The sequence below is a fragment of the Siphateles boraxobius genome, unplaced genomic scaffold, assembly GCF_051911475.1.
Source record: "Siphateles boraxobius isolate OS27281-9 unplaced genomic scaffold, OSU_SipBor_1 48, whole genome shotgun sequence".
Classification (NCBI taxonomy): domain Eukaryota; kingdom Metazoa; phylum Chordata; class Actinopteri; order Cypriniformes; family Leuciscidae; genus Siphateles; species Siphateles boraxobius.
Window position 1 is genome coordinate 6420261 of NW_027509119.1, and position 25381 is coordinate 6445641.

General features: G+C 36.6%; 1 protein-coding gene across 1 annotated transcript; it reads right to left on the reverse strand.

Annotated features, from left to right (window-relative positions):
- Positions 1 to 555: 555 nt before the first annotated feature.
- ctr9 (CTR9 component of Paf1/RNA polymerase II complex) lies at positions 556 to 19356 on the reverse strand. Its single transcript, XM_077201771.1, has 23 exons — positions 19154 to 19356; positions 17554 to 17652; positions 17230 to 17469; positions 17020 to 17137; positions 15825 to 15914; positions 13316 to 13572; positions 13131 to 13238; positions 12467 to 12703; positions 12287 to 12376; positions 12076 to 12204; positions 10598 to 10781; positions 10422 to 10510; positions 9607 to 9792; positions 9438 to 9525; positions 8648 to 8796; positions 8446 to 8562; positions 7677 to 7822; positions 7522 to 7593; positions 5169 to 5451; positions 4923 to 5077; positions 3947 to 4028; positions 3754 to 3866; positions 556 to 1288 (listed from the first exon to the last, which is right to left on the reverse strand). The coding sequence occupies exons 1-23, from the start codon at positions 19196 to 19198 to the stop codon at positions 880 to 882; spliced, it is 3486 nt and encodes a 1161-aa protein (XP_077057886.1). The 5' UTR covers positions 19199 to 19356; the 3' UTR covers positions 556 to 879.
- Positions 19357 to 25381: the final 6025 nt, after the last annotated feature.

Sequence of the window (25381 nt, forward strand, 5' to 3'; positions counted from 1 at the left end):
GGTTCTTTGAATAAGTACAGCATTTTCTTTACTCAAGAAACACTATAAAGGCTAATGTTTTATTTGAGGAGCGGAAAAAAAGTGTCGTCGAGTCATTGTCTTAAACAGCCTGTGTGAGATTTTGACCAAATGACAGAAAAAAACAAGCCAAAATAAACTTCATAACCTGCAAGTTGATGATAACGTAACGCATCATTTCCTTTGCCAGTGTCATAATACGAGGTACATCCAGCCCTAGTGAGGGCCAAATGTCCTCATTGTCATTGTAATATGTCATTGTAGTGACATATTATGACACCCGAATAGTGAGGACATTTCACTGGTCCTCACTAGTTAAAAAGGCTTATAAGTTGGCCAAAACATGTTTTTATTTAAATCCAGTGTTTTGCACGATTCTGTTAGGTCACAAAAAATATCATTAACCTAATATAAAATCAAGTCTATGCAATGTCCTCCCTAATATAGTCAAAGAAACGTGTGCGCGCGTGCAATTAGCTCATTTTCTTGCAAATTCAGAACTAACTGCAATAGCTCCAAACAAGACAAAATAGAAAAAAAATTCAAAATACTTTTTATTCAAAGGGATTTCATATTGTACACCAACTCTGAATCACAGTGTGTGATTGTCCCTTAAGATCACAGCGCACAATTTATGCCGTTATCAAAAACGTCTGTTAAAGAGGTTTTGAACATTTCTTACTCAAAAGACTAAACAGAAAACACGTTCTCATTTTTTCAGAATAAAAAAAAAAAACATACAAAAAAACCCTAAAATCTGAGAAACATTATCCTGGATGACATAACTCCTTACGTTCTGATCTGAACATTACAAGAACAAACGCTTTTGGGTTTCCCCAACAGACCGAACGCTCAGTAATTTCAGTCACTGTCGTCATCAGATCCTCTGTTAGAGGCTTCATTGTTGGACCCCTCGGGCTCAGATTCGTTATCGGACCTCTGCGGAGAGCCCTCGTTCTCCGAGCCCCGATCTGACGCCGGCGCCGGAGACCCAGCCGGAGAACCAGCCGGGGATTCATCATCAGACCCTTCGGAGCGGCTCTTTTTGCTCTCGTTGTCCGACTGCTCGGACTCGGATTGCTGTTGCGGTCTCCTCCTCTTCACCGGACGATCGCTGCCAGACTCGTCCTCTTCTGAGTTTGCAGAGCGCCGTGGGCTGCCGGCCTCGCTGCCGGATCGGTTCCGCTCCTCGTTGGAATCGCTGTCAGAAGCGATGCGTTTCCTGTGGCTTTCGTCATCGTCTGAACCCGAGGCGCTGTGCCTGGTGTTTCTGAACGGAAAATCGACAACATTAGGAAATAAATAGCGTTGAAACTGAAGTAATTACTTTTTTTCCTATGTGACACACCGGTAGAAATTTGTCAATCAGTGTAGATTTTGGAATATCGTGTCTATCGCGGTTACGCTCCCGTGACGTTTGCATGTGTTGTTAAGTATTGTGGACAACTCATTCTGCTATATGCGCGCGCAACGATTGTGCGGACATAATTCTGACCAGGCTGTCATACAAAGAAATGAGAGGAAACCAATGAAATATTAATAACTGATTATGTTGAAGTCAATGTATGCTTGAGCTTTTTTTTAATGAATTTTTTAGCTGTGTAGCTGTAATTTGCATTTTTTGCCAAATAATTTAGTCAGATAAATTACCAAGTTTATTTATAATATGTATTTTTTTAAAAAAAGAGAGAGATAGACAGTGAGAGAGAGAGAGAGAGAGAGAGAGAGAGAGAGAGAGAGAGAGAGAGAGAGAGAGAGAGAGACCAACATTAGGTCGGTATTCCAAAGCATTCATGAATTACAACTAGAACTGCACGATTCTGGATAAATTGAGAATCACGATTTGTTTTGTTTCAAAGAGATCACGATTCTCCCCAGATTCTGAACAGACAACTAAATAAAAATTACACAATTTACTAGAGGTTCTGACAAAATGTTAATTGCTGCAGTTTTTTGTAAATGTTTAATTAATCAAAATTAATTATTTTTAAAAAAATATATAGTTTTGAATGAATTATTCAATGACACCACTCAGGGTCCGAAATCAACACCCGCCAGCGAGCGAGCGAGAAAGAGCGCGCACATACTGTGCTTCAAACTGTGTAGCGCGCGCACCGAGAGGGAGAGAGCGAGAGACCTTGCGTGTGTGCCCGTGTGTGCTTTGAAAAAAACTGCTTTTTTTCATCAGACTACGTTTTTTTCGTCAAATAAAAATAGCAGACCTACCTCAATCCTAAGCTTGTCACTTTAAAAAAAGTAACATGTCAACATGATGTGGGGTGAGTCTGGGTCTCCGATGGCACAGATGTCCCGGGAATACAGAGATAACTAGAGTGGCCAACTTCGGGAAGCGCCTATCATTTGCTTGTGGATGTTTGCTTCGCCAGTGATATTGCATTGTACTTGCACTAGGCCTACTGCTTTATTTTAATACCGCGTATATTTAGCAAGTACCTTCGTCGCTCTTTCTGTCGAAACGGTCCCACAGTAGCTACTTCTTTTCACTCACTTCATTGTGCTTGCTCAGTGAAATATGTCTTTAGGCGTGTGTGGTTGCGCGTGTCGACGCGCCCCGTTATTTAACAAATATAGGCTATATATTGGTTTTTTTTAACCATGCAGCAAACAAAAAAAAAAGCTAAAAAAATACGTATATATACTTTTTTTCTTACTTTTAAACCGTTTAACTGATAGTATTAATAGGTAAAATGTTTTACTTTCGGTAAAGTATCTGATAGTTTTACAAAACCGTCTAATGTACTGTTATGAGCACTATAGTTCCATGCTCACATCTTCCATGTCTTACTATTTGTTGCTCTGTTTTGAGTTCTATGTACTCTTATTCATTCAAAATTATACCTTATCTCAATTAAATGTACTGAAATTAATCTATATATGTGACACAAAAAATCTGTTTATTATTTTGGCCGGTAAAAAATATGCTTGGCTGGTGGATTTTTTCATCTACCAGTCCCCGTGGCAGGTGAGCCAAAAAGTTAATTTCGGACCCTGACTCCACTTATTTTATTACTGAATAATTGAGCATTCTTTTAACAAATCTCTTGAATGACTGATTCAATTAAATACATTTTTTAACAGCTCCTTATTGTCACCGTAATGATGTAATCGATAATATCTTTATTTGAAGCCTCAAGTTATTTTCAAAGGGTGATTTAAATATGAATAATATCACTAAAATGATATAGGCCTAAAACAGTCTTTAGTTCACGAACAGCACAACTGTGCCATCTGTGAAAATCAAAAGCAGCTTCAAAAACTTGTTTAAAAAGAAATATTCTTCACATTTTTTACTGTCATTAATCTAAGTCCACAAGAGAAACTTTAAACCAGTAAATTGAGATAGTCGTCGCTATACCGTTATATCCATCGTCGTCTCTGAGAGAACGCGGCGTTAATGCAGCGACAGATGCTGAAAGCTCAGTCCGTTTCTACTTTCATTTTAAGCGAATGAGCGCGTTTACATGCACGTTCTTAACCCGATTATGCCTAATAATAGTGCATCCAATCGCACAACAACTATCTGGCATGTCGTTTACACCTCAAATCACCAACTTTTGTATATTAAAACTGGCGACGTCCTGGCAGGATCCTTGATTAGTTTACTGGGTTCGGTTGCTAGAGAACGACGTTCTTGCCCGCCAGCCAGTACTTGTGACGTCACGTGCAAAGTATGAATAGACAGACTTCAAGCAAGCTCAAGTGACCATCTCTCACCTTTCTTCTGCTATTTTCAGGCCATCCTCATCGGAGGAGGAATCGGAGGATGAAATGATGGCCTTGGACTTGATCTTCCCTTTAAGAGATGGCGGCATGCGCTCCGGCTTGGACTTGAAAAATGAAAAATGCAATTAGATCTAAATCTCTACATCCAGATAACACTTGCATATTAACCGCAGAGCACCTGTACCTTCTCGGCCCTCTTGCGCTCTCTGGGTTTGCGCTGCTTTTTAGGCCTTGAGCTTCCTTCCTCATCATCTGACCCAGCTGGTCTGTGGAAGCAACCAGAGAAACAGACTGAAACTTAACCGGACACAGCTTCAGTCCGGGTTTAACTTCAATCACCAGGGATCAGAATTTTATTTTATATGATGTTATATAATTATTAATATTATTAACATAATTTAAAAATATTTGATTTATAATTAAATTTATAACTATTCAATTACATGACAAAAAGAAAAGAAAAGTTCAACACGATCATATTGAATATTGAAAAGGTGCAAACCTTTTGAAGCAAAAGAATAGCATTGCTAAAAAAAGATTTTATAATTTAAATGTATAATCATTCAATTACATACATTAAACTAAGGTCAAAACGTAGAGTTAAGGATTTGAACAAAGTTTCTGAGCTTGGTCATATTTTATTGCACATTTTCATTGCACTTTTTCACCCTTATGTAAAACTCATGATCATATGAATTCATATTTAAATTACTGGATTTTGCCCATGAAATTTTGCTTAGCAAGGGTAAATGTGTCCGCACCTGGCACCTTTATAACGCTGTTCAAAAAATAATTTTGTAATTGCATTTTGATTCTCTGAATTGAAGTTGTTAGCAACCCAAAAACTCACCCTTTATGTTCCACCTGGGTTATTATCATTAACTAAAAATAATAATAATGTTGTTAACTGAAATAAAATTAGATGAAAAATGTTGTCAATTAGTTGCCATGGCAGCATTTCTGTTTAGTTTAAGTTCAAGCACTAAAACTAATAACTAGAAATGAAATAAATCAAAACTAATGCTGAACTAAAACTATAACTGAAAAAAAAAGAAACCTACAGTAATACTAATAAAAATGACAAAAGCACATAAAATTTACTTTTAAGAAATAATGCTAAAATGACACTGCATTCCACAACTGCTCTCGTTAATGTTTACCTCCTCCTCTTCTTCCGGGGTTTCTTCTCTCCATCCTCTCCTGCCTCCTCAACTTCACTGCCGCTCCCAACTTTCTTCTTCTTCTTTTTCCTCATTGGCAGGTCTTCATCAGAGTCATCATTGACAAAGTCATCAAAATCGCCTCCTTTTTTGCGCTAATAAAAAAAGAAAATTAGTATGTAAATAAATTTCTTGCGCTTCTTTACATTTTTAATGCCCAGATCCTGGCTCTTTAAAAAAGCTCACCCGTCCGCTGCCTCCTTTCCTCTTCTCCTTTGCTGAATCTTTCATTCCCTCGGAGAAGGTGAGCAGGTTCTTGGTCTTCTCCACATACTGGGCTCTCTGCTCAAGCAGCTTCTTCTGCTCCTCGGCCACTCTGCTCTTCCTCTCCTCCTGTTCTTTCATCACTTGCTGCCGCAGTGTGTCTCTCTCCAGCTCCTGTTTGGCACGATGCTCCTTCTCCTCCTCATCTTGTTTACGAGCTCGGGCCACATGGTATTGAGCCTGGCTTAGCAAGTCAGAGCATTGCCTGAGAGACAAAACATACATTTATACTAATCAGATCGGTGGAGATTCTGTCATCATTTATTCCCTTTCAAGTCATTCAAAAATCAACCTTTCTGTTCCCAAATCCCAAACAAACAAAAAATATCCCCGGTTCCACAGGTGAGGCTTAAATGTTTAGTTCACCTCAAAATGAAAATTTCCTGATAATTTACTCACCCCAATGCCATCAAAGATGTTCATGTCTTTCTTTCTTCAGTGGAAAAGAAATTGAGTTTTTTGAGGAAAACTTTTCAGGATTTTTCTCCACACAATGGACTTCAACGGTAACCAAATTGTTGAAGTCCAAATCAATGCAGTTTCAAAGTTTCAAAGGGCTCTGCACGATCCCAGCTGAGCAATAGTGTCTTATGTAGCGAAAAGATTGGTCATTTTCTAAAAAAAAAATTAAAAATGTATATTCTTTTTAACCATATTTGTTCGTCTTGTGCTGGTCTGCTCCGCGCCAGGCATTACGTAATCACGTTGGAAAGGTCACGCTGGACATAGGCGGAAGAAAACGTTTGGGTTTCAAAAGATTTAAACATCCAGGATACGCACACGAAAGGACCATTTTAAACAATAAACTGACACAAAGACATAAATATGTCATTCAACATACAATAAAATTTAAACGATCCTCCTTCTCCACGCTTGTAAACAATGGGACGCCTACGTCCAGCGTGACCTTTCTAACGTGATTATGTAATCCCTGGCGCGTCGCAGACCAGCACAAGACGAACAATTGTGGTTAAAAAGTATATACATTTTTTTGTTTTTTTGAAAATGACCAATCGTTTCGCTGGATAAGATCCTATTCCTCAGCTGGGATCGTGCAGAGCCCTTTGAAGCTGCACTGATTTGGACTTCAACAATTTGGTTACCGTTGAAGTCCATTGTGTGGAGAAAAATCCTGAAAACTTAATTTCTTTTCCACTGAAGAAAGAAAGGCATGAGCATCTTGGATGGCATTGGGGTGAGTAAATTATCAGGAAATTTTCATTTTGAGGTGAACTAATCCTTTAAGTCTAGTCCCAGACTAAAATGCATGTTTGAGCCGTTTTAATTGAAAGAAACTTGCATTGACAGATCTTAAAATATGTCTGTGCCAGTGTTTTGTCTTAAGATGCACACCAGTAATGTTTTTTTTTTATATAAAAACTACTTCAATGTCCTAATTGACCCTTGGCAAGGAGCTTGATTGACAGGTGATCTGACCAATCATACTTCGCCATCCGCCATTTTGTCCGACAAAGCAGTCAGGAGAGTTAGTAGATTAACATGAAAAACTGAATATACTGACGCCTTTCCACGGTTAAAACAACATTCCTTCTTATGTTCATTCATGTTTATTTGATTCTATAAATGAACTGGAAGGAAGAGATGATCGGTTCACGAGCAGCTTTAACTGAGGCTCTACAGCGATCTGTCAAGACACATTAAAGAGCCACACAACGGTATTTATTGTTTAAATTTCTTTTTAAAAATGACCAAATTTGAAAGGTGAGACTTTCTTTAATATGTTTAATATCAAAAGTAACCAAAAAGTAACCTGGTCTGTCCTGTCTGTCAGCGTATTGTCAGTCTCCTCTCTGATCCGCGATGTATTTTAAACTGCGTGAGAACATGGTGTGTGCGTGAGAGCGGCGTAGCTTGTCGGACATAGCGACAGTAACTAAGGGGGGCGGGTCTTTGCGAAGGGTCAATTGAACTAAGGTCTATTCCTGGCTTAATCTAAACCCTGTGTGTGAAACCAGGTCAGAAAAAATAAATGAAGAAAGGAATGAAGAATTGAAGGAAGGATTGAACAAAAGATCCATGATGGATGGAACGAACTATCTACGGAAGGAACGAACAAACGAACGAACAATGGATATATATACGCATCTATTTAAAAACATATAAACAAACATCAAGTATGACATATTTTAAGACTGGCTGGGATTTTGTCGTCACGCAGTTCTTGGGAGTCTTCGGATCCCATTTGTCTGAATCATGCGGTAAGACAAAACTTTCAGAACAAAAGTCACATAATATCTGGATAAAGCAACCCTACCTGGCTTCGCTCGCGGCCAGCGCTAGGTCAAATCTCATTTTGTCTCCAGCCTTACTGAGGTAGCTGAAGTACCTGTGAGAACAAGAACAGAAAGTTATGAAAGCCTCAGGCTGTTGTGCGTCACAGGCTGGAGGTCATGGAGTTCACATACACACCTGTGAGCCAACTCCAGCTCTTTCACTGCACTCAACACAGCCTTCAGATTACTCTTCTCATCCTTCAGCACCAGCGTGGCCAACCTCTGCAGAACCAGCGCCACGTTAAACAGCAGCACTGTGTCATTGGGAGCCACATGACGAGCCTGAGAGAAAAACAAGTCAGAGACATTTACGATTAGGACTGCTAATAGATATAAAATCAAATAATTAAATATTAATAAAAAAAACATTATACATTTTGGGGGGATTAATCACATATTAATGTGATGAAAAATCACATTATTTATTTTGTTTTAATGCATTGGGTTCATCTATTAAAGATAACTTATGCAAAAATATGCAACACATCAAATGAATTGTTCAATACTAGGTACTGAATTATGCAACATACTAAAAAACAATATAACCTTATTTAGCTTAATAATATAGGCTATTTGCCATATAATTATATGCGGCAGCCTGATTTATAATACAAAACAAATACAACCTAGAGTCACTGTAGTAAAGCAGAGATGGACCATTTTTTTCTTAGCTAAACCACTTTAACCTGAAATGCCTACTTTTAAAATAATATTTCAATAATTTGTTGGTTAATGGTCACATGACATGCAGGTAAACAATTTTCTTTAGATTTTGATCATTTTCATTTTAAAATGATAACATTTTTAGAATTAAATTATTTGCTTTTCATATACTTGCAAAATCCAGTTTGGAAAACCCTGCATTAAAGAAAAGAAAATGCCAAGTTGCATGAAGTTTTTCCCACCCTGAGAAGAGTCTGTTTGCAATCCTGCAGCTTGCCACATTTGAAGAGCGCTCGGGCCAGATACAGCAACACCTCTGTGTTCTGATATTTGTAGAATTTCTTCAAGCAGTTTTCATACTGAAGAGAAAAACAGGCGGTGAGTACAGATCCACAGCCAAACCCTTCCTGTTCAGAGGAGTTGTCCTTCAGTTTATTCTCTCACCATCTGTACAGCACTGATGTACTGCTTCTGCTCAACATAGATGTGTGCAAGATTCAGCCAGACATCACTGATCTCTGCTGTGGCCTCTCTGACCTGGGCAAAGACATCCCGTGCCTCTCGGAAATAACCCTTATGTGCCAGCACAGCACCTGCGTCACACAGCAGAAACATGTTCACGATGAGCTGAAGCAAAGTGATGGGTAAACACAAGTCCACTTTCAACCATGTCTACACCACGAAAGCAGTCCGGTCAAATGCATTTTCAACTACCTCTGGAAGTGGTCAAAAGTGGTAGCCTGGGAAAACCCAGACGAACCTCCGGCAAATTTGAGATTTGCTCTGCAAGTCCGTCTGGCCAAGAGCCCATTCAAGCCCATTTCCAAATTTTCCAAATCGAGGCACCAATCACAAACGTTGAGGCGGGCTTTACACGATGACGATAGCGCAGCGACATTGAAGCGTCATCTCCTTCATCGCTCTGATTGGTTTCAGGTCTATCCAATTGCGCCCAGAGGCATTTGAGCGACGTCCGTTGGAGACGTCCCTTTGGAAATGGGCTGTGAATGAACCTTCCCCAGACCCACTCTCAGTTACAACTGAGAAGGGTCTGGTGTCAACCAGGCTACGAAAGTGGACAAGCTCAAATTGTTTTATACCCCATTTACACCTGTATTTAGTGTCGTTCCCTTGTGACCCGATCGTCCAAAACTCATTTTAATACCAGGTGTAAGTTTATATTGCTAGTTAAGGGTCTAGCCTTGCATGGCTAATTAAAAAGTAGAAAAAGCACCTATTCCATTGGCAGCATATAGATTTTTGGCATCATTCCTCAGAACTTGTTTGTAAATCGCCAAAGCTCGATCCTGGTGCCGCTTTTCCTGAAAAAAAAAAAAAAAGTAAATAAAACAAACAAATTCAGGAAACACATGATGGTTTGTCAGCTGAATAACGCAAGGCACCTTTTCTCTGTCTCTAGTGGGCTGATGCAGCGTCTGAAGCCACACGTTTCCCAGCGCCAGCATAGAGTAGGTGTCGTTCTGTGTAGAGGGCTGTTTAAGGATGCGTTCAAACTTCTTCTGGCCGGGACCCCACTCCTGTTTGGCCAAGTGCAGGTTACCAATCAGCGACCAGGCGTCAGGGTGGTCCTACAAAACACAATTTATTAAAACAGATCTGATTAAATCACAAAAAACTAAACAAATCTAAACTAAAAAAAGCGCAATTAAACAAATACAAAAAGTCTAGGTGCGTAAGCAACAATAATCCAAATAGGTGAAAAGTTACAAAAAAGGCACACACACTATAAACCAGACAAAAACATGAATATATATATATATATATATATATATATATATATATATACATACACACACACATATATATGTGTGTGTGTGTGTGTGTGTAATAATTATAATTATATATAACTATATAATATTCAACTGAGAATACAAATGTTATAGTATACAACTCCTCTCAAACAAACTCAAACCAAACTGAATTCCAAGGAAAGATGACTACTAATTACTTTTTCCCATGTGATTTTTGGTCACCATGTGACGTTTGCAACCATTTGTTTTTTCTTTGTTTAAGATACTCTTGCACCTGGCGTTAAGAAGGTCATGTTGTGACTGAAACGTTTGCAGGTCCTAAGTGCAGCTGTGAATTTTCTCACATTTGCGTTTTTGTTGTTGTTTGCAGGCCTTTCACCCATTTAGATTAATACAGTAGAATCACAATATATGTAGGCATATGTATGGCGGCAAGAACTGTCTACCTGATTGATCTGAAGGGCTTCTTTAAACCAGTCAGAAGCTTCGTAGAAATTTCCCTTGTCACGTGCCATCGCTCCAAGACGCAAGTAACCTGTTACAAAATCAAATAAGACAAGTGAGCGGACAAGTGTTTCCTGAAAAAAGCCACACAAAATCAATACTCTGTGATGATGCATACAGTCCACATAGTTGGGATGTTCTCTCAAGATGTTCTTGTAGAGTTTCTCAGCTTCGTGAAACTCGCACATGGCTTCATAGAGTCTGGCCAGGTTATAGGAGGTTGTGACAGAGATGGCGTTGTAGTAGTGCTCATCATGCTCGCCCTCAGCTTTTGCCCTCTCCAAAGAAGCCAGGAAGTATTTCTACAAAGAAATTGAGATGTGTGATTGACTTATTTAATGCATTCCTGATGCTTTTTTTCCCCAACCAAATTGTCCAAGACATTCCATTCCAATTATTTCCAAGTCAAATGTAATTGCGGAGGTAATTAACAGCAGAACCAGAACATTCATTTAAAGGTGATGTATTCCCTCAATTCAGTTTATTGACTACTATTAGTATGCTATTCATAGGTTTATCTCCCTCAAAAGTATACACATCGAGCCTCCTAGGCCCCATCAAAACATTGAGATTGACAGGTCTGAGCGGACAATCTCTTTCCAGCTCAACCTATAGCAAGAGTTTGGAGGCGTGGCCACTGTAGCAGGCGGAGCCAGAGGGCGTTTAGCCAATGAGGAACCATGACTGATGTGTTACATGGGAAAATAAATTTAGCTTTGGTTAAAGAAATGCAAGACAAAATTCAACCTTCAAAGTCAAAGTGAATGGGGCATTGAGATGCAAAGCGTTACAACAGCCCTAATACAACATCATCATGCACCCGTTCAGAAAGACAATAGTACAGTTCATAATACTTTGATTCGTCCAGTGTAGACAGAAATCATTTCTGCTCATTCGAAATCAGATACAGGAAGTAGCACCGTAAAGATTACATTTATATTAATGCATTATTGAGAGAGCGATTGCGTGTGAATTCATTCTTCCTGGCAGCGTCTCTCTACTAATAGTGAAGCTGTGGGTTTTAGTTACTAAGGAATATATGCTAGAACTTTTCAGTTTCTAAGCTATTTTATTGATAAATCACAGAACAGTGTTGACAATACATTTATGCACTAATGATTCTGTGTGCGGTTGTGCGAGCTATGAGTGTGCGTTACAATACAGCACGCATTAATTCAGAAGGGCGATTAACTTACGTGTACAATAAGATGTTTAAAACGTGCATTCACCCAATTTTGAGCATCCTGATGGTATAATTAAACATGTCATGTGGAGCGCTCTCGGAGTATGCATTTATTTGTCACTTTAATTGTTCGGAAACGGAGCGTAAACAATGTCTTATACACGTACAACACAGCTAAAAGTATTCCTAATGTTTTGGGACCGTTCATTAAAAGTAGCCTACTTTTACCAGTTGAGACATGTCTTCACAAACCAACTAAAATCTATTTGTGATGTTTTGAGAATGGAGAGGCGCGACACATGAAAGGGATGTTTGCAAGGTTGTTAGGAAATATGTTTTATTTTTGTAACTTCACTTGGTGCCACTAGTGTCGCATACTTCACCTTTAATTTGAGCCAAAAATGTCTCTTTACCTTGGCCTCGCCGAGGTTTCCCAATCTGAAGTGTAAAGCCCCCAAATTATTGAGGATCTCAGGGGGAACATCAGCCTGGACCTTCTCCTGAAGGATGCGAGTGGCAGTGCCATATGCGGATAGAGCACCCTGCAGGAAAGATGGACGATTCTCAGTGAGAGAGGTGTATGTTACACGAGTCAAAACACAGATTTTAAACACTGAATGTTACCTGAATGTCTGTTTGTTCCAAAATTTGGGCGAGCTCAATCCAGGCTTCCACATCATCAGAATATTGTACTGTGACTTTTTTCAGATGTTCCTATAAGTAAAAACAAAACAAAAAACAGAGTTATAATCTCTGAGAAAAGCATTTTTTTGTAATTCAGTTTTAGATATGTAAATGCCATACTTTAGCAATGTCTCTCTTCTCCTGGTCATCCGATGTGGCATAAAGTGACCCAAGGATTTTCATGGTTTCATAATTGTTGGGATATGCCTTCAGGACCTTTTCAAAGCACTGCGCAGCATTCTCCTTGTCTCTACGATACACATACATCTGGCCCAGGCCAAAGAAGGGCAGTACAAAAGTAGATGAAGCAAACTGAGTGGCCTGATAGTAGTACTGGAAGGCTTGGTCGTAGTCCTCCTAAAAGCAAAGATGTGTGCAAGTTTATTGCCTATTTTTTTATTTTTTTATTTGCTATATAGCCATGTTATAGGTGAGATAATAAACTGTTCGATAATAGTACAAAATAATGACCGTTCAATACAAGTGTTCCCAGACCTCAATACTCCTGATCATCCTTTTGGCATCAGCGTTGTTATTGTTAACTAAAACTAAATACTACAAATCTGTTTTAGAAACTGAAATTGAGCTGAAATAAAATAAGATTAAATATAAAAAAATTTAAGCATTAAAATTAGAAATGTTGCTTTGACAACTACCTGAAATAAACAAATTTAAGGATTACTATTACTAAAATTGAGATAAACATTAATTAAAGCTATAAAACCCTTATAAAATCAACAAAAGCAATTAATGACTAAAACTATAATGTAAAAAATATATAAACCTGGACATGGAAGGAGCGAGCTAACTGATAGCAGCTCTCAGCTTGCATAGCCTCCACCTCAGTGTTGTGAAACGCATGAAGAGCCAGATGCTGCACTTTGCTGTAGTCCTGAAAACCACAAAGAACACATAAAGTACAAGATCTCCAATTCTAAACTGTAGATCTCAAGAGGGATCTAGCTTCACCTTTTTGAAGAAGAAGTGATTGGCGAGGTGATTGAGCACCATAGGGTTGCTGGGGTCAATGGTGTAGGCTCTGGAAAGCAGCTGCACGCCGTTCTTGATGGAGTCGGCCTCTTTATTGTTGAGCTCCAGCACAGCCAGACCCACCAATGCTCCCACACATTTGGAGTTGAGCTCCAGAGCTCGCCCAAATGCCAAGCGAGCTTTCTCTAGTTTGCTGAGCTTGACAAAGCAGTGGCCCATGCCTAGTCTCACCTCAGCTGCAATAAGACATACACACAGAAATGAGCTCTGTCAGTCTTGACCAGATAAAAGGTCAACCTGTTAACCGGCACTTTTAAACAACACACGATAGTATGGTCGCCAAAGCCCTATTCGCACGGGATAAGTATTACCCGGTGACCTCTAGTCATTTGTAATAATTGCGGAGGTTGTCTGTGATCTTAATCCCGCGCGAATCGGCCATGTCTGTAATTTGTAAAGTAAAAATTCCCCCGCAAATGATATTCCGCTGAAAATCGAGGTCCTGAGATAATATTAGTCCCGTGCGAATCGGGATCTCTGTGATTTGGCGGGGTTGTATATAATTTTTTTAAGGTTTTTTGTTTCCTGGGCGCTTTTTTATCCATCTTTCGCAAGAATGGAGGCTTGAGTGTTTTGATACTATTTTGGGTGCTGGGTAATATCGCTATATACACCATACAACTATACTATTTGCAGAAAGAGAAAGCTGAAAACCATCAGAAGAGCAAAAACAAAGATAAGATTAGATGGATGACATGTAGCCTATAGCAGAACATTCTGCTGTTTATAATATAGCATACAGCGAGACCTATAACAACAAGACATTTCCAAGCAATAGCCTATGACATCATAACCAGGAGATAAGTCAGTAAATTTGAGAAAAATCACAGGCTTCGCTTATCCCGTGCGAATGCGCCACACGAAATTCAGATGTGGTGGGGTAATTTCTAAATCACACGAGGTTCCCAGATAATACTAATCCAGTGCGAATAGGGCTTAATAGAGCAGTCAAAAATAAAATGTTCATTTATTTGAATAGTTATGCTTATGTCTGCCCGCATCCTTTGGCTAGCATCACAGAATATGATCACGCTATTGATTCCGCTCTCTCCGGCTCTGCAAACAGAGAGAGAGCCAACCGAGGATGGTCAGCATCTAAACCTATCCCATGATCAGCTGGTCAAGCTCTGTCTGGCTGCCTGTTTTTGTTCTTGTCAGTAATGTACTTGTCTTGTCATTGTAGTAGGGCTGCATATATAGGGAAATTATCGAAATATCGCAAATATATATATCGCGATATGCATATTGCAACAGCTTGCAATAACTGGGGTCATGAACTAAAGACAAAGAGAAAATCACTCACTGCTCTTGGCTGAATATCTTTTGTAGCTTTAATAAGACAACAGTAAATATTTAATTCATACAGTGAAAACTAAGCAGCGTTTTATTTTTACATTTGGTTATTCAGTTTCTGTTGTTAAATAAGCCTAATGTAGGATTACCTGAAACCCTAAAACCCGTGGTTTACACTGATGTTAAAATAACACTTCTTATGCGACCGTAAAACACTGCTGTTCACTTTCAGAAGTTGTCGGGATGTATTCTTGTCACAAAAAGAATGTGAAAAATGTATGTAGGTTATATAATTGTAAAGATAATTTAAGTTTATTTTACACACTTTAAGCATTATCGCATCGCATATTGAATATCGCATTTAATGAGTTATCGCATTTCGCACTTTTCTTCAATATCGCACAGCCCTACATTGTAGGTGCAAAAATAAGTGTAAATACTTTAGATACCATCGTTGTATCGAGAGGATCGATCCTCATATTAAATATAGATACCAAATGTTTTAACTAGAACATTTCTTACTTACTGTGAAAATTAATTTGCAAAATAAATTTAGTGGTGGGAAAAAACTAACTGACAGCTCAATTTCAAATAGACAGAAACAAAAATGACTATATGTACATTATATATATCACAGCTAATATAACATTAATTATAATTGGTTCATGTGAAAATTGTTTTAAGTTCACTTAAAATTAAAGTTGCTATATATTTTTTAAAGCCTATTAAATGTCAACAATTATAGCTTTTAATTATACTGTGATATTGAATGGCTGTTATTACTTATTTCAATCCCAGAAATGGATACTTAGTAAAAATATGCCATTGAAAAATATATTTCATCATCTTTACATTAGTTGGGAGATTAAATGTAAAAATATGTATTGCAATATGCATGACATGCATATGTATAATATATGTTTGGTGTGATTAATTACAGAAAAATGTGTGATTAATTAGTTATTTTGTAATCAGTCGAGATATATATATATATATAGATTACATATTGAAGCTAAGCTTTTTATCTCTCAATTCATGTGAAATATGTAAAAATCGAATTAGTATAAATTGATCAACTATCACTATCTAGGAAGTGGTCAGATTTCAAGTAAAGTATAATAGTATTTTCACTCACCTGGACAGCCAGGGTTAGTGCGAAGAGCTTTTTTGTAGTAGGCGAGAGCTCCCCTGTAATCCTTTTTGTTGAAGGAGATACACGCCTTACCTGTTGAAGGACATAAACAGAAATTCTCATTCATAACGAGACAATATCTATCAATAACCATGAAACAGCATTCACATCCAATTTAACTTCCATATTACGCTTACATAATAATGTGACTTATGTGGACTGATAACTGCACATAAAGACCAGGAACATGTATTACAGGATATCATACTTTTTAAGACTCACAAATAAAAGGAATACAGTATATCTGTACATGACAAACCTAAAAATATCTCAAAATAAATCATGTACACTATCAGTCAAAAGTTTGGGTCTCTTATTCTCACCAAAACTGCATATATTTAATCAAAGGTACAGTAAAAACAGAAATATTGTGAAATATTATTACAATTTAACAGAACTATTTTCCACTTTAATATATTTTGAAATGTAATGTATTCCTGTGATCAATGCTGTATTTTCAGCATCATTACTCCAGTCTTCAGTTTCACATGATCCTTCAGAAATCATTCTAATATGTTCTAATCATTCTAATATAATACTTTTATTCAGCAAGGATGCATGAAATTAATCAAAAGTGATAGTAAAGACATTTATGTTACAAAAATGTATTTTTCAAATGACTTTCTATTCATCAAAGTATCCAATCACATTAAGCACCCTACCTGTTTTCATTATTAATATTAAGAAATGTTTCTTAAGGTGTCTTTTTTAAGTTTTAATGGTATTTCACAATATTACTGATTTTACTGTATTTTTGATCAAATAAATGCAGCCTTGATGAGGTCAAATACATTACAAATAATCTTAATTACACTCACGACAAGAGCGCTGTGTTTTGACTTTCAACGCGCAACGCTCACATGTATTTAATTTAATAAGCTCATATAGGATGAAGTTTAATAATCAAGTTAGGCGATATCATATTTTACTGTCCCCAGATTTAATGTATAATCTAAGACCTCTTAAAATGATATTTAACCATATTTAAGACCTTTTATAACCTTAAATCAGATCAAACTGGATTTAAGAAATATTAAAGTCCTGCGGGGAGCCTGTATTAGGTAAGCAGGGTGGATTTTGGTTTCATGTTGACTTTAAATCAAACTTTTAAAGCATGTAATGATCATGTGACTTTTACCCAGGAGTGCCGGGATGTTGTTTGTCGACTGGTTAAGAACAAACTGGAACTGAGCATCAGCTTGATCCATCTTATCTCCTTCCAGGAGACAAAAGCAAGCTCTTCCCAGGAGATGGCTCTGTGGAAATGAGAAATATCATAAGGCTAAACAATAACAAAAATAACAGCGATTTCTCCAATATGACTATGAACACTGGAACCTGGATTTACCTGATCGTACATGATGATCTTGTCTGCCATGGTGTACAGAAGAGTGGACTGGTTGATGAGGTCCTTCTTTGCATCCTTGTTCTTCTCCTTTCGAGCCTGTTGGACATAATAAGCAGCAAGTGTGTCCAAACACGTCATCTGGTCCTTCTCGTGGTCTCTGTAATCGAGGTTTCCATCGATGCGTGCCGCCTCCAGCAGCTTGACAAAATCTTCTGTTTTGCCTTGTTTGTAGTACTCCAACTGAAAAAAAGCAATCGTCGTAAGATTATTTTTTGTGCACCAGAAAACCCTAATGAAGTCATTATACACAAGCTTGTCACTTACAGCGAGTGCAATCCATATGTGGAGCTGTGTGTGCTCCTGTTTAAGGATACTGATGACTTCATCTCCTTCTGGAAGCTGGTCGAAGTCAAGCTCAATAACCTGAGAAAGAAAAAACATATGAACTCAGTAAGTGGGGAACAGGGATGCATGATATATCGGCCACCATATCGGTATCTGCCGATATATGTTCATTTTTAATGTCATCGGCCTGATAAGAAAATTTGGCATATATATTAGAGCCGATAAATATTGGATTATTTCCTTCAGCTGAGACACTTTAAATGCACACTGTTCGCCATGATGGTTTGGAATTGCTCGAAATATGATTGAAATCATTTTTTTTTTAAATAGAGTTAAGTGCAACATGTTCAGGGCAAGTCTGTCGTATAAGCTACATAGAATTATAATGAGAACAATATTATTTTGTGCTTGGGACATGACTTTTAATGGTGAGACTTTTGTTTTTGACATTAGGCTCTCAAAAATCATCTACAAGTTTGGATTTAGATTTATCATATCAGTTATCGGCTTTCAAAAATAAAGAATTATCAGTATCGGCCAAATTGTTAATTTCGGTGCATCCCGGAGCCACTACTGAGGAAAATCGGATCAAATTCCAACAGTGAGTTCGGCTGAAACAGACAGTAGAGCTTAAATAGCTGCAATAAATAATACAATAATAATAAAAAATGTATATAATAATATCATATAGCCTAATAAATATCAGTTCACATGGAAGACATTTTTGGTTAAAAAAAAATTCCCCTGAGACATGTTACACGGCATGACAAATTAATAATAATAATGATGATGACAAATATACAATGATATGATCATAATATAATTATTATCTAAAATAATCATATAAAAAAATAATCATATTATAAATATCATTTTTTGTTGTAAAAATGCCTATTAGTCACTTCCTATCGTACAATTTTTTGGAGAGAATTAAAACATTTTCTTAACAAAAAGAAGTAAAGATTGTAAGATTGTAATAGTATATGTATATGATTTAGTTATTATACTTGTGCGTTATTATAATCAAATGGAATGGGGAAAAAATATCAATGTTTGAACGATTTTAAATTTGACATTAAAACGCATTTGGAAACAGTATAAACATAAAAACTTACAAACTACATAACGTTAAACTATGCAACTGTTTAATATGTACAGTGTTGTCCAGTTGTACAATTACAAATGTTGTTGTTGTTGTATACCCATGGCATATTTGGTTATATTATGTACCATATTTTCTTTTGCTTAAGTTAGTTCTAAATAAATAAACATTAAATAGCACAAAACATATCATATATACAATAAACTTCAATGGGAAAGGCTTAAATATGACTGGATGATGTGTCTTGGCAGAACCATAAACTAAAGTATTTTACATCATTGCATAATGATTGTATAAATATGGCTGAGTAGCCCAAGTCTCGCGGAAGTACTTCTGTCATTCGCCTTTGTTAGTTAATGAATATTAGGTAAACTTATCAAAAGCGCGTAAATGATAGCATATTAGCAGATGATAGCTATTCATAGAGCTGTAATAAAAATACACCCAGCACCACACAGTAATAAAACGAGTCCAAACCTCATCTGTGTCCCGCAGGGGGATTTCAATAGATCCCCGAGACATAGTTGCGACTCGAGCCTAAAACCCAATATTGCAGGTTTCGGTTTGTACTTGACCGTATCCAACAGTGATCAGATATTCAGCCTCACACACACACACACACACCAACTGAACTGAACAACAAAATACACTACACTTCCGGGTTAGCGGTCACACACTTCAAATTAAAAGTCCTCAAAAACTCCTCATACATGCGCTTGACTCGTCCATCTTTAAATCAACAAAACCTGAACATTTTTGTGACTTTCTGTCTTTATTAGTTCTTTTTCTTTTTTTTAGTAATCCTGCGCTGTGACAAATCATTAAAAAATACTAACAAAGTAATAGTAAATAAATGCTGTTAAAAATCGTTTTTAGAAGAGTTGAGTTGAGTAGGTAATATCATGTTGCACAGCACCACAAATAGATGATAATAATAATGATAATAATACTAATAACACATATACAAAGATGCGATAGTAATATAATTGCATCTTAAATTATAATCTAATATTATATAGATAAATAATAATAACCACAACAAAATATGCAATATGATAATAGTATAATTATATCTAAAACTATAATATTATATACAATATTACTAGTAGAACTACTAATAATAATAATAATAAATATACAATGAAAATGATAATGTATTATCATATATAAATTACAATATAATGTTATGTAGAAAAATAATAATAACCACAACAATATATATATATATATATATATATATATATATAATAGTATAACCATATCTAAAATTATAATATTATATATAATATTACTAGTAGTATCACTGCTGCTATACTAATACTATACTAATACTAAATATACAATGAAATTCTAATGCATAATTACATCTAAAATTATTATATAATATTAAATAGATAAATAATACAAATAACAAATATACAATGAAAAGATAATGTAGCCTATATATATAAATAATAATAACCACAACAAAATATACAATGCTTTAATAGTATAATTATATCTAAAATTGTAATATTACTTGTAGTACTACTGCTACTAATAATGATTATATGCACATATACAGAAATATGATAATAGTTATATCTAAAATTATAATATAATAATATACAGATAAACAGTATAAACAACAACAATGTTGTTGTTGTTGTTGTTGTTGTTGTTGTTGTTGTTGTTGTTGTTGTTGTTGTTGTTGTTGTTGTTGTATTTAGAAATGTTATTTTCTAACAGAGAGAAATGATTTGGAGGTTGGATATGTTTGAAGAAATGGACAAGGACAATGAGTGGGTGGTGCTGATATAGTGATGAGTGCTGGCCTTGAATCATTTGATATGGAAAACTGCTGAATCTTAATTAAAATGGTCCATTGCAACATTGTTCTGTCCTGCTAGAGGCGCACAGGCAGTGAAAGGAGTGTGTTTGGGGGAGGTATAGCATGTCATCTGGTTTTGATGTGTGTCAGTGTGTGTCTATGATGAAAAGAGGCCAAGGCTCTCTAAAGATCAGCTGTTGCTTTTGTAAGCATTGAGATTTACAAGCAACAAGGATGTTTCACATACACAGCAGTGTTACTATATGTCTGACTGTGCACAGATCAGCCATGCTGTTTTGAAAATGTCATTCTTGTGTATTCTAAAAGGATTACATTCAGCTAAAAAGGTATGTAAATCTCCAGTGCATTACATGCCAATAATGAGTAAACATATCATTCTGTTATTTCTGATGATGTCTCAGTTGTTGTTCTTTATATATTTCAGTAAAACTATATGAAATGGAAGAACACATGAGTTAATATTGACTAGTTCTGGAAAATGCATGTTTCTTGGTATTGCGATACAGATATGATCTGTGTAACAGTATCAGAAGAGTTTCTTTTCTCTGGTTGTCAGAGGCTATGGCCTCAGAGAAGCCGAATGGACAACAGAGGTCTTTAGAAGAAGACGTTGTTCCCCATCTCTCCTCTTTCAGGCTCGTGTCACAGAGTCATGCATGCAGCGTCCCAAGTCTTTCCATTGACTCCGGGACATGTTCACTGGAGCGCTGCCACGTGCTTGAGAGCAGTGAAGGTGATCTGATGCTTTACTAGCATTTCGCTAAGTCTTTTCTAATGCAGCGATATTACAGTCATCTTACCTGTGACTTCTCATTACTTTAGACTTTACATCAGAGACTGCTCTATGTGATTGTGCTGAAACAAATGGCGTTTCAGAGGAAGAACTCCTGAACATAACTTTTGAAGCATGCGACACCACTGGCAAAGGTAAGACCTTCTCTTTCAACAGTGCTTTAGACAAGCTTGTTACACTAAAATCGTATACACTACTGTTCAAAAGTTTGGGCTCGGTGTAACTTAAAAATAAATCTTTTTTAATTGGCAAGGGCGCATTGATCAAAAGCAGTGTTGTGGAAAAATACTTTTAAAAGTAATAGGTACAATATTCCACTACTCCCTATAAAGTAACTAATTTCGTTACTTAGTTACTTTTTATGGAAAGTAATCCATTACATTACTTTTGCGTTACTTTTTTATCACCTGGTCTGGGCTTATTTGTTTGTTTTCTAATAACAAAAAACAACAAACAAACAAAAAATTCTATTGTTGGCAAATGTAATGGCCATTTTACAATAAAAGTGAAATGAATACGAATAAGACTGAAGAAGATGCAAACTCACACCTGTACAGTAGAGGGCGCCGCTCAAACAAACCTTTCAGCTCCTGCCATTCTGGATCGCAAAAAAATAGGACGCAGGGGAAGAAAGTCCAACACTAATACTTCAGCAATAAAAATGAAAAGAATTAAAGCAAAAATCATTTTTGCTCATTTGTATGGCTGAATTGCATCATCAAAGGTCATCAGCAAAGACTGTGGTTGATAAAGTGAAATTAAATACATAAATGATACTTGCGTTATTTAACATATTTAATTATTGCAGTTTTGTGTAATATTCTGAGCTTGCATTTCACTGTTTTTATTCATTTTGAGGAATACTGAATCATTGTAGTTTTGAAGAATCTGTAAAAGCATGCATACATTTAGGCTAGGACTACAATATAATAATAATCAGAATATAATACTTTTCAAGACCTGCTTCACAGACAGGGTTTAGATTAAGCCTGAATTAGGTTTTAGTTCAATTAGGACATTTAAGTAGCTTTTATAAACGTGCCTTAGAAAAAGAAAAGAAAAAAAACATTACTGGTGTGCATCTTGAGACAAAACAATGACACTGACATATTTTAAGATACGTCAGTGCAACTTGCTTTCAGTTAAAACAGCTCAAACATGCAATTTAGTCTGGGATTCATTTAAGCCTCGTCTGTGAAACCGGGGTATATGTGTTTTTGAAAGAAAATCAGTGTGTGTGTGTTAAGCTATCTATGTTGTTAAATGCATTACAGCATTAAACACTTGCAAAAAAATATATTCTCAGTAAAAAAAAAAATAAAAAAAAACACCTGCAAGGCCTGAAAGAAATCGAGCCAGGTGAGAAAAGGTAACGCAAAAGCATCGTAACACATTACATTACATTAAAACTTACTAGGTAATCTAATTAGTTGCCTTTTAGGGAGTAATGAAATATTGTAACAAATTACTTACTTAAATTTTCCCCAACACTGACAAGTGAAAGGAAAGACGTTTACATAATGTTTTAAATAAATGCTTTTCTTTTGAACTTTCTATACATTAAAAAATATTCCTGAAAAAAAGTATCATGATTTGCACCAAAATGTGAAGCAACTGTTTTCAACAATACTAATAAGAATTTTTTTTTGAGCAGCAAATCAGCATATTAGATTGATTTGGGTGATTAGGATCATGTGACACTGAAGACTGGAGTAATGATGATGAAAATGCAGCTTTGATCACAGGAATGCATTACATTTTAAAACAGAAAACAGTTATTTTAAATGGATTATTTTAAAGCGGATCTGACCGCCTCTCTCTGTTGCCTACAGGAGAGGTTCAGGCCTCCACCGTGGTGCAGTATCTCCAGGCCATGACTCTCCAAAGCTCCGGTCAGGACAAGTTGACCAATTTACGACAAATGTTGGACCCAGAGAGCCAGGACCAGCCTGTCAGCAGAGATGTGTTTCATGCCACCATGAGAGAGTGGATCACCCAGTGCTGCCGACACGGGTGAGAGACACGGGCTAACACGATGACGGTTGTGACTCGATCTGATATTGCTAACTTTAAGTGTACTAAACATTGCATTTCATGTACAGAACTCCTGAGGGTAAAAACCAGGCAACAGGATCAGCCTTAAGAAAAATATCTAGTAAGTGAATAACAATAACTATTTAAAAGCTTATTTTTTTATGTTTTTGAACGAAGTCTTCTATATGCTCACCAAGGCTGCATCTATTTGATCACTAGAAACAGTAATATTGTGAAACATTATGACGTTTTTAAGGAACTGTTTTCTGTTTTAGTCATTTTTAAATGATAATTTATTCCTGTGATGTAAAGTTGAATATTCACCATCATTACTCCAATGTTCAGTGTCACTCGATCCTACTCTGAAATGATCCTGCATACACTGCATTCAAACGTTTGGGGTACGGGTTTTTATTTTTTATTTTTTTAAAGAAATTAATACTTTTATTCAGCAAGGACGCATTCAATTGATCAAAAGTGACAGTAAGGACACCTATAATATTGCAAAAGATTCTATTTAAAATAAATGCTGTTCTTTTGAACTTTCTATTCGGCAAAGAACTCTTGAAAACATGCTTAATATGTTTGTGGGAACTTTTCTTTGCTGAATAGAAGGTTCAAATGAACAGCATTTATTTAAAATAGAAATCTTTAGTAATATTATAGATGTCTTTACTGTCACTTTTGATCCATTTAATGCATCCTTTCCTGAAATTTTTTTTTTACTGACCCCAACATTTTGAATGGTAGTGTGAGTTAATATATGTGACCCTGGATCAGAAAACCAGTCTTGAGTCGCACGGGTATATTTGTGGGAATAGCCAACAATACATTGTATGGGTCAAAATTATCAATTTTTCTTTTATGCCAAAAATCATTAGGATATTAAGTAAAGATCATGTTCCATGAAGATATTTTGTAAATGTCCTACCGTAAATGTATAAAACATTTATTTTTGTGAGTGAATGCAGCACAATCGCGAACATAAATGGCGATTTTCTCAGTGTTTCGATTTTTTTGCACCCTCAGATTCCAGATTTTCAAATAGTCATATCTCGGCCAAATATTGTCATATCCTAACAAACCATACATCAATGGAAAGCTTATTTATTCAGCTTTCATGTGCTGTATAAATCTCAATTTCAATAAAATGACCCATGTGACCGGTTTTGTCATCCAGGGTCACATATAACATTTAACTGTGCCGTTTTAAACTTTAGTATTCATACTCCAGTCTCATACTGTTCCATAGGGTCTGACTATCATCTTCCTTTAAACGAGGCCACGTTCACAGATGGAGCTGAATGTCACTGGTTAGTCCCGTCATTTCATTGCATCTGTCTTTTTTACCACATTTTGAAGCCACACTCGTTTACATTTCATTGGGTCTTCACGAGCATCTGCCATTTCAGCAGCAGTCTCTGATTCTGTCTGATTTCAGTGAGTCTGGAGATTTGTCAGGTTTAGTGTCTGAGCTCACACACACACAGCGTAGGTTGAGTGAGCAGAACATCAGCTTGCTGAGGAGCGTTTCTCAGTGTGAGGACACCATCCTACAGCTCAGTCTGGAGGTATCAGAGCTGCACACCAAACTGGCCAGGTATATCCTCTAACATGCACCACAACATGTGTGTGTGTGTGTGTGTGCGTGTGCGTGTGTGTGTAATATACATTTTAAGCCCTGGCCCCTCTACATTGTCAACATAGTCTACATTGTACACAATCAATAGTATACAATGTCATCAATATAATGTAATAAAAATGTTTAGGTGTATTCTTTTGTCGTGGTTAATGTCACCAGTGCGCAGCTGTATGTGGTGAGAGCACGGTCCCTTTCAGAGGAGCTTGATGAAACCCAGTGTGCACTGAGGGAGAGCCAGGACGAAGCCGAAAGAGCACAGGCCAGCAACTGTGTATTAGTATGAATCAATTACGCTCATGAAGTTAATAATAATGATTTGGTTTTATAAATGTCTATTCTTACACAATAACTTGACATTTGTCTTTTAGATAAAGGAAAGTGAGCGCTTGAAAGCTCTAATCCAAA

Excerpts from the sequence above, each read along its gene's own strand:
- ctr9 (XM_077201771.1), bottom strand. The coding sequence starts at position 19,198 with ATGTCTCGGGGATCTATTGAAATCCCCCTGCGGGACACAGATGAG. Across the intron at positions 7,594-7,676 it reads GAGCTGGAGTTGGCTCACAG|GTACTTCAGCTACCTCAGTA; the intron begins GTGTGTATGTGA and ends TTGTTCTCACAG. Across the intron at positions 4,029-4,922 it reads CCCCGGAAGAAGAGGAGGAG|ACCAGCTGGGTCAGATGATG; the intron begins GTAAACATTAAC and ends TTGCTTCCACAG.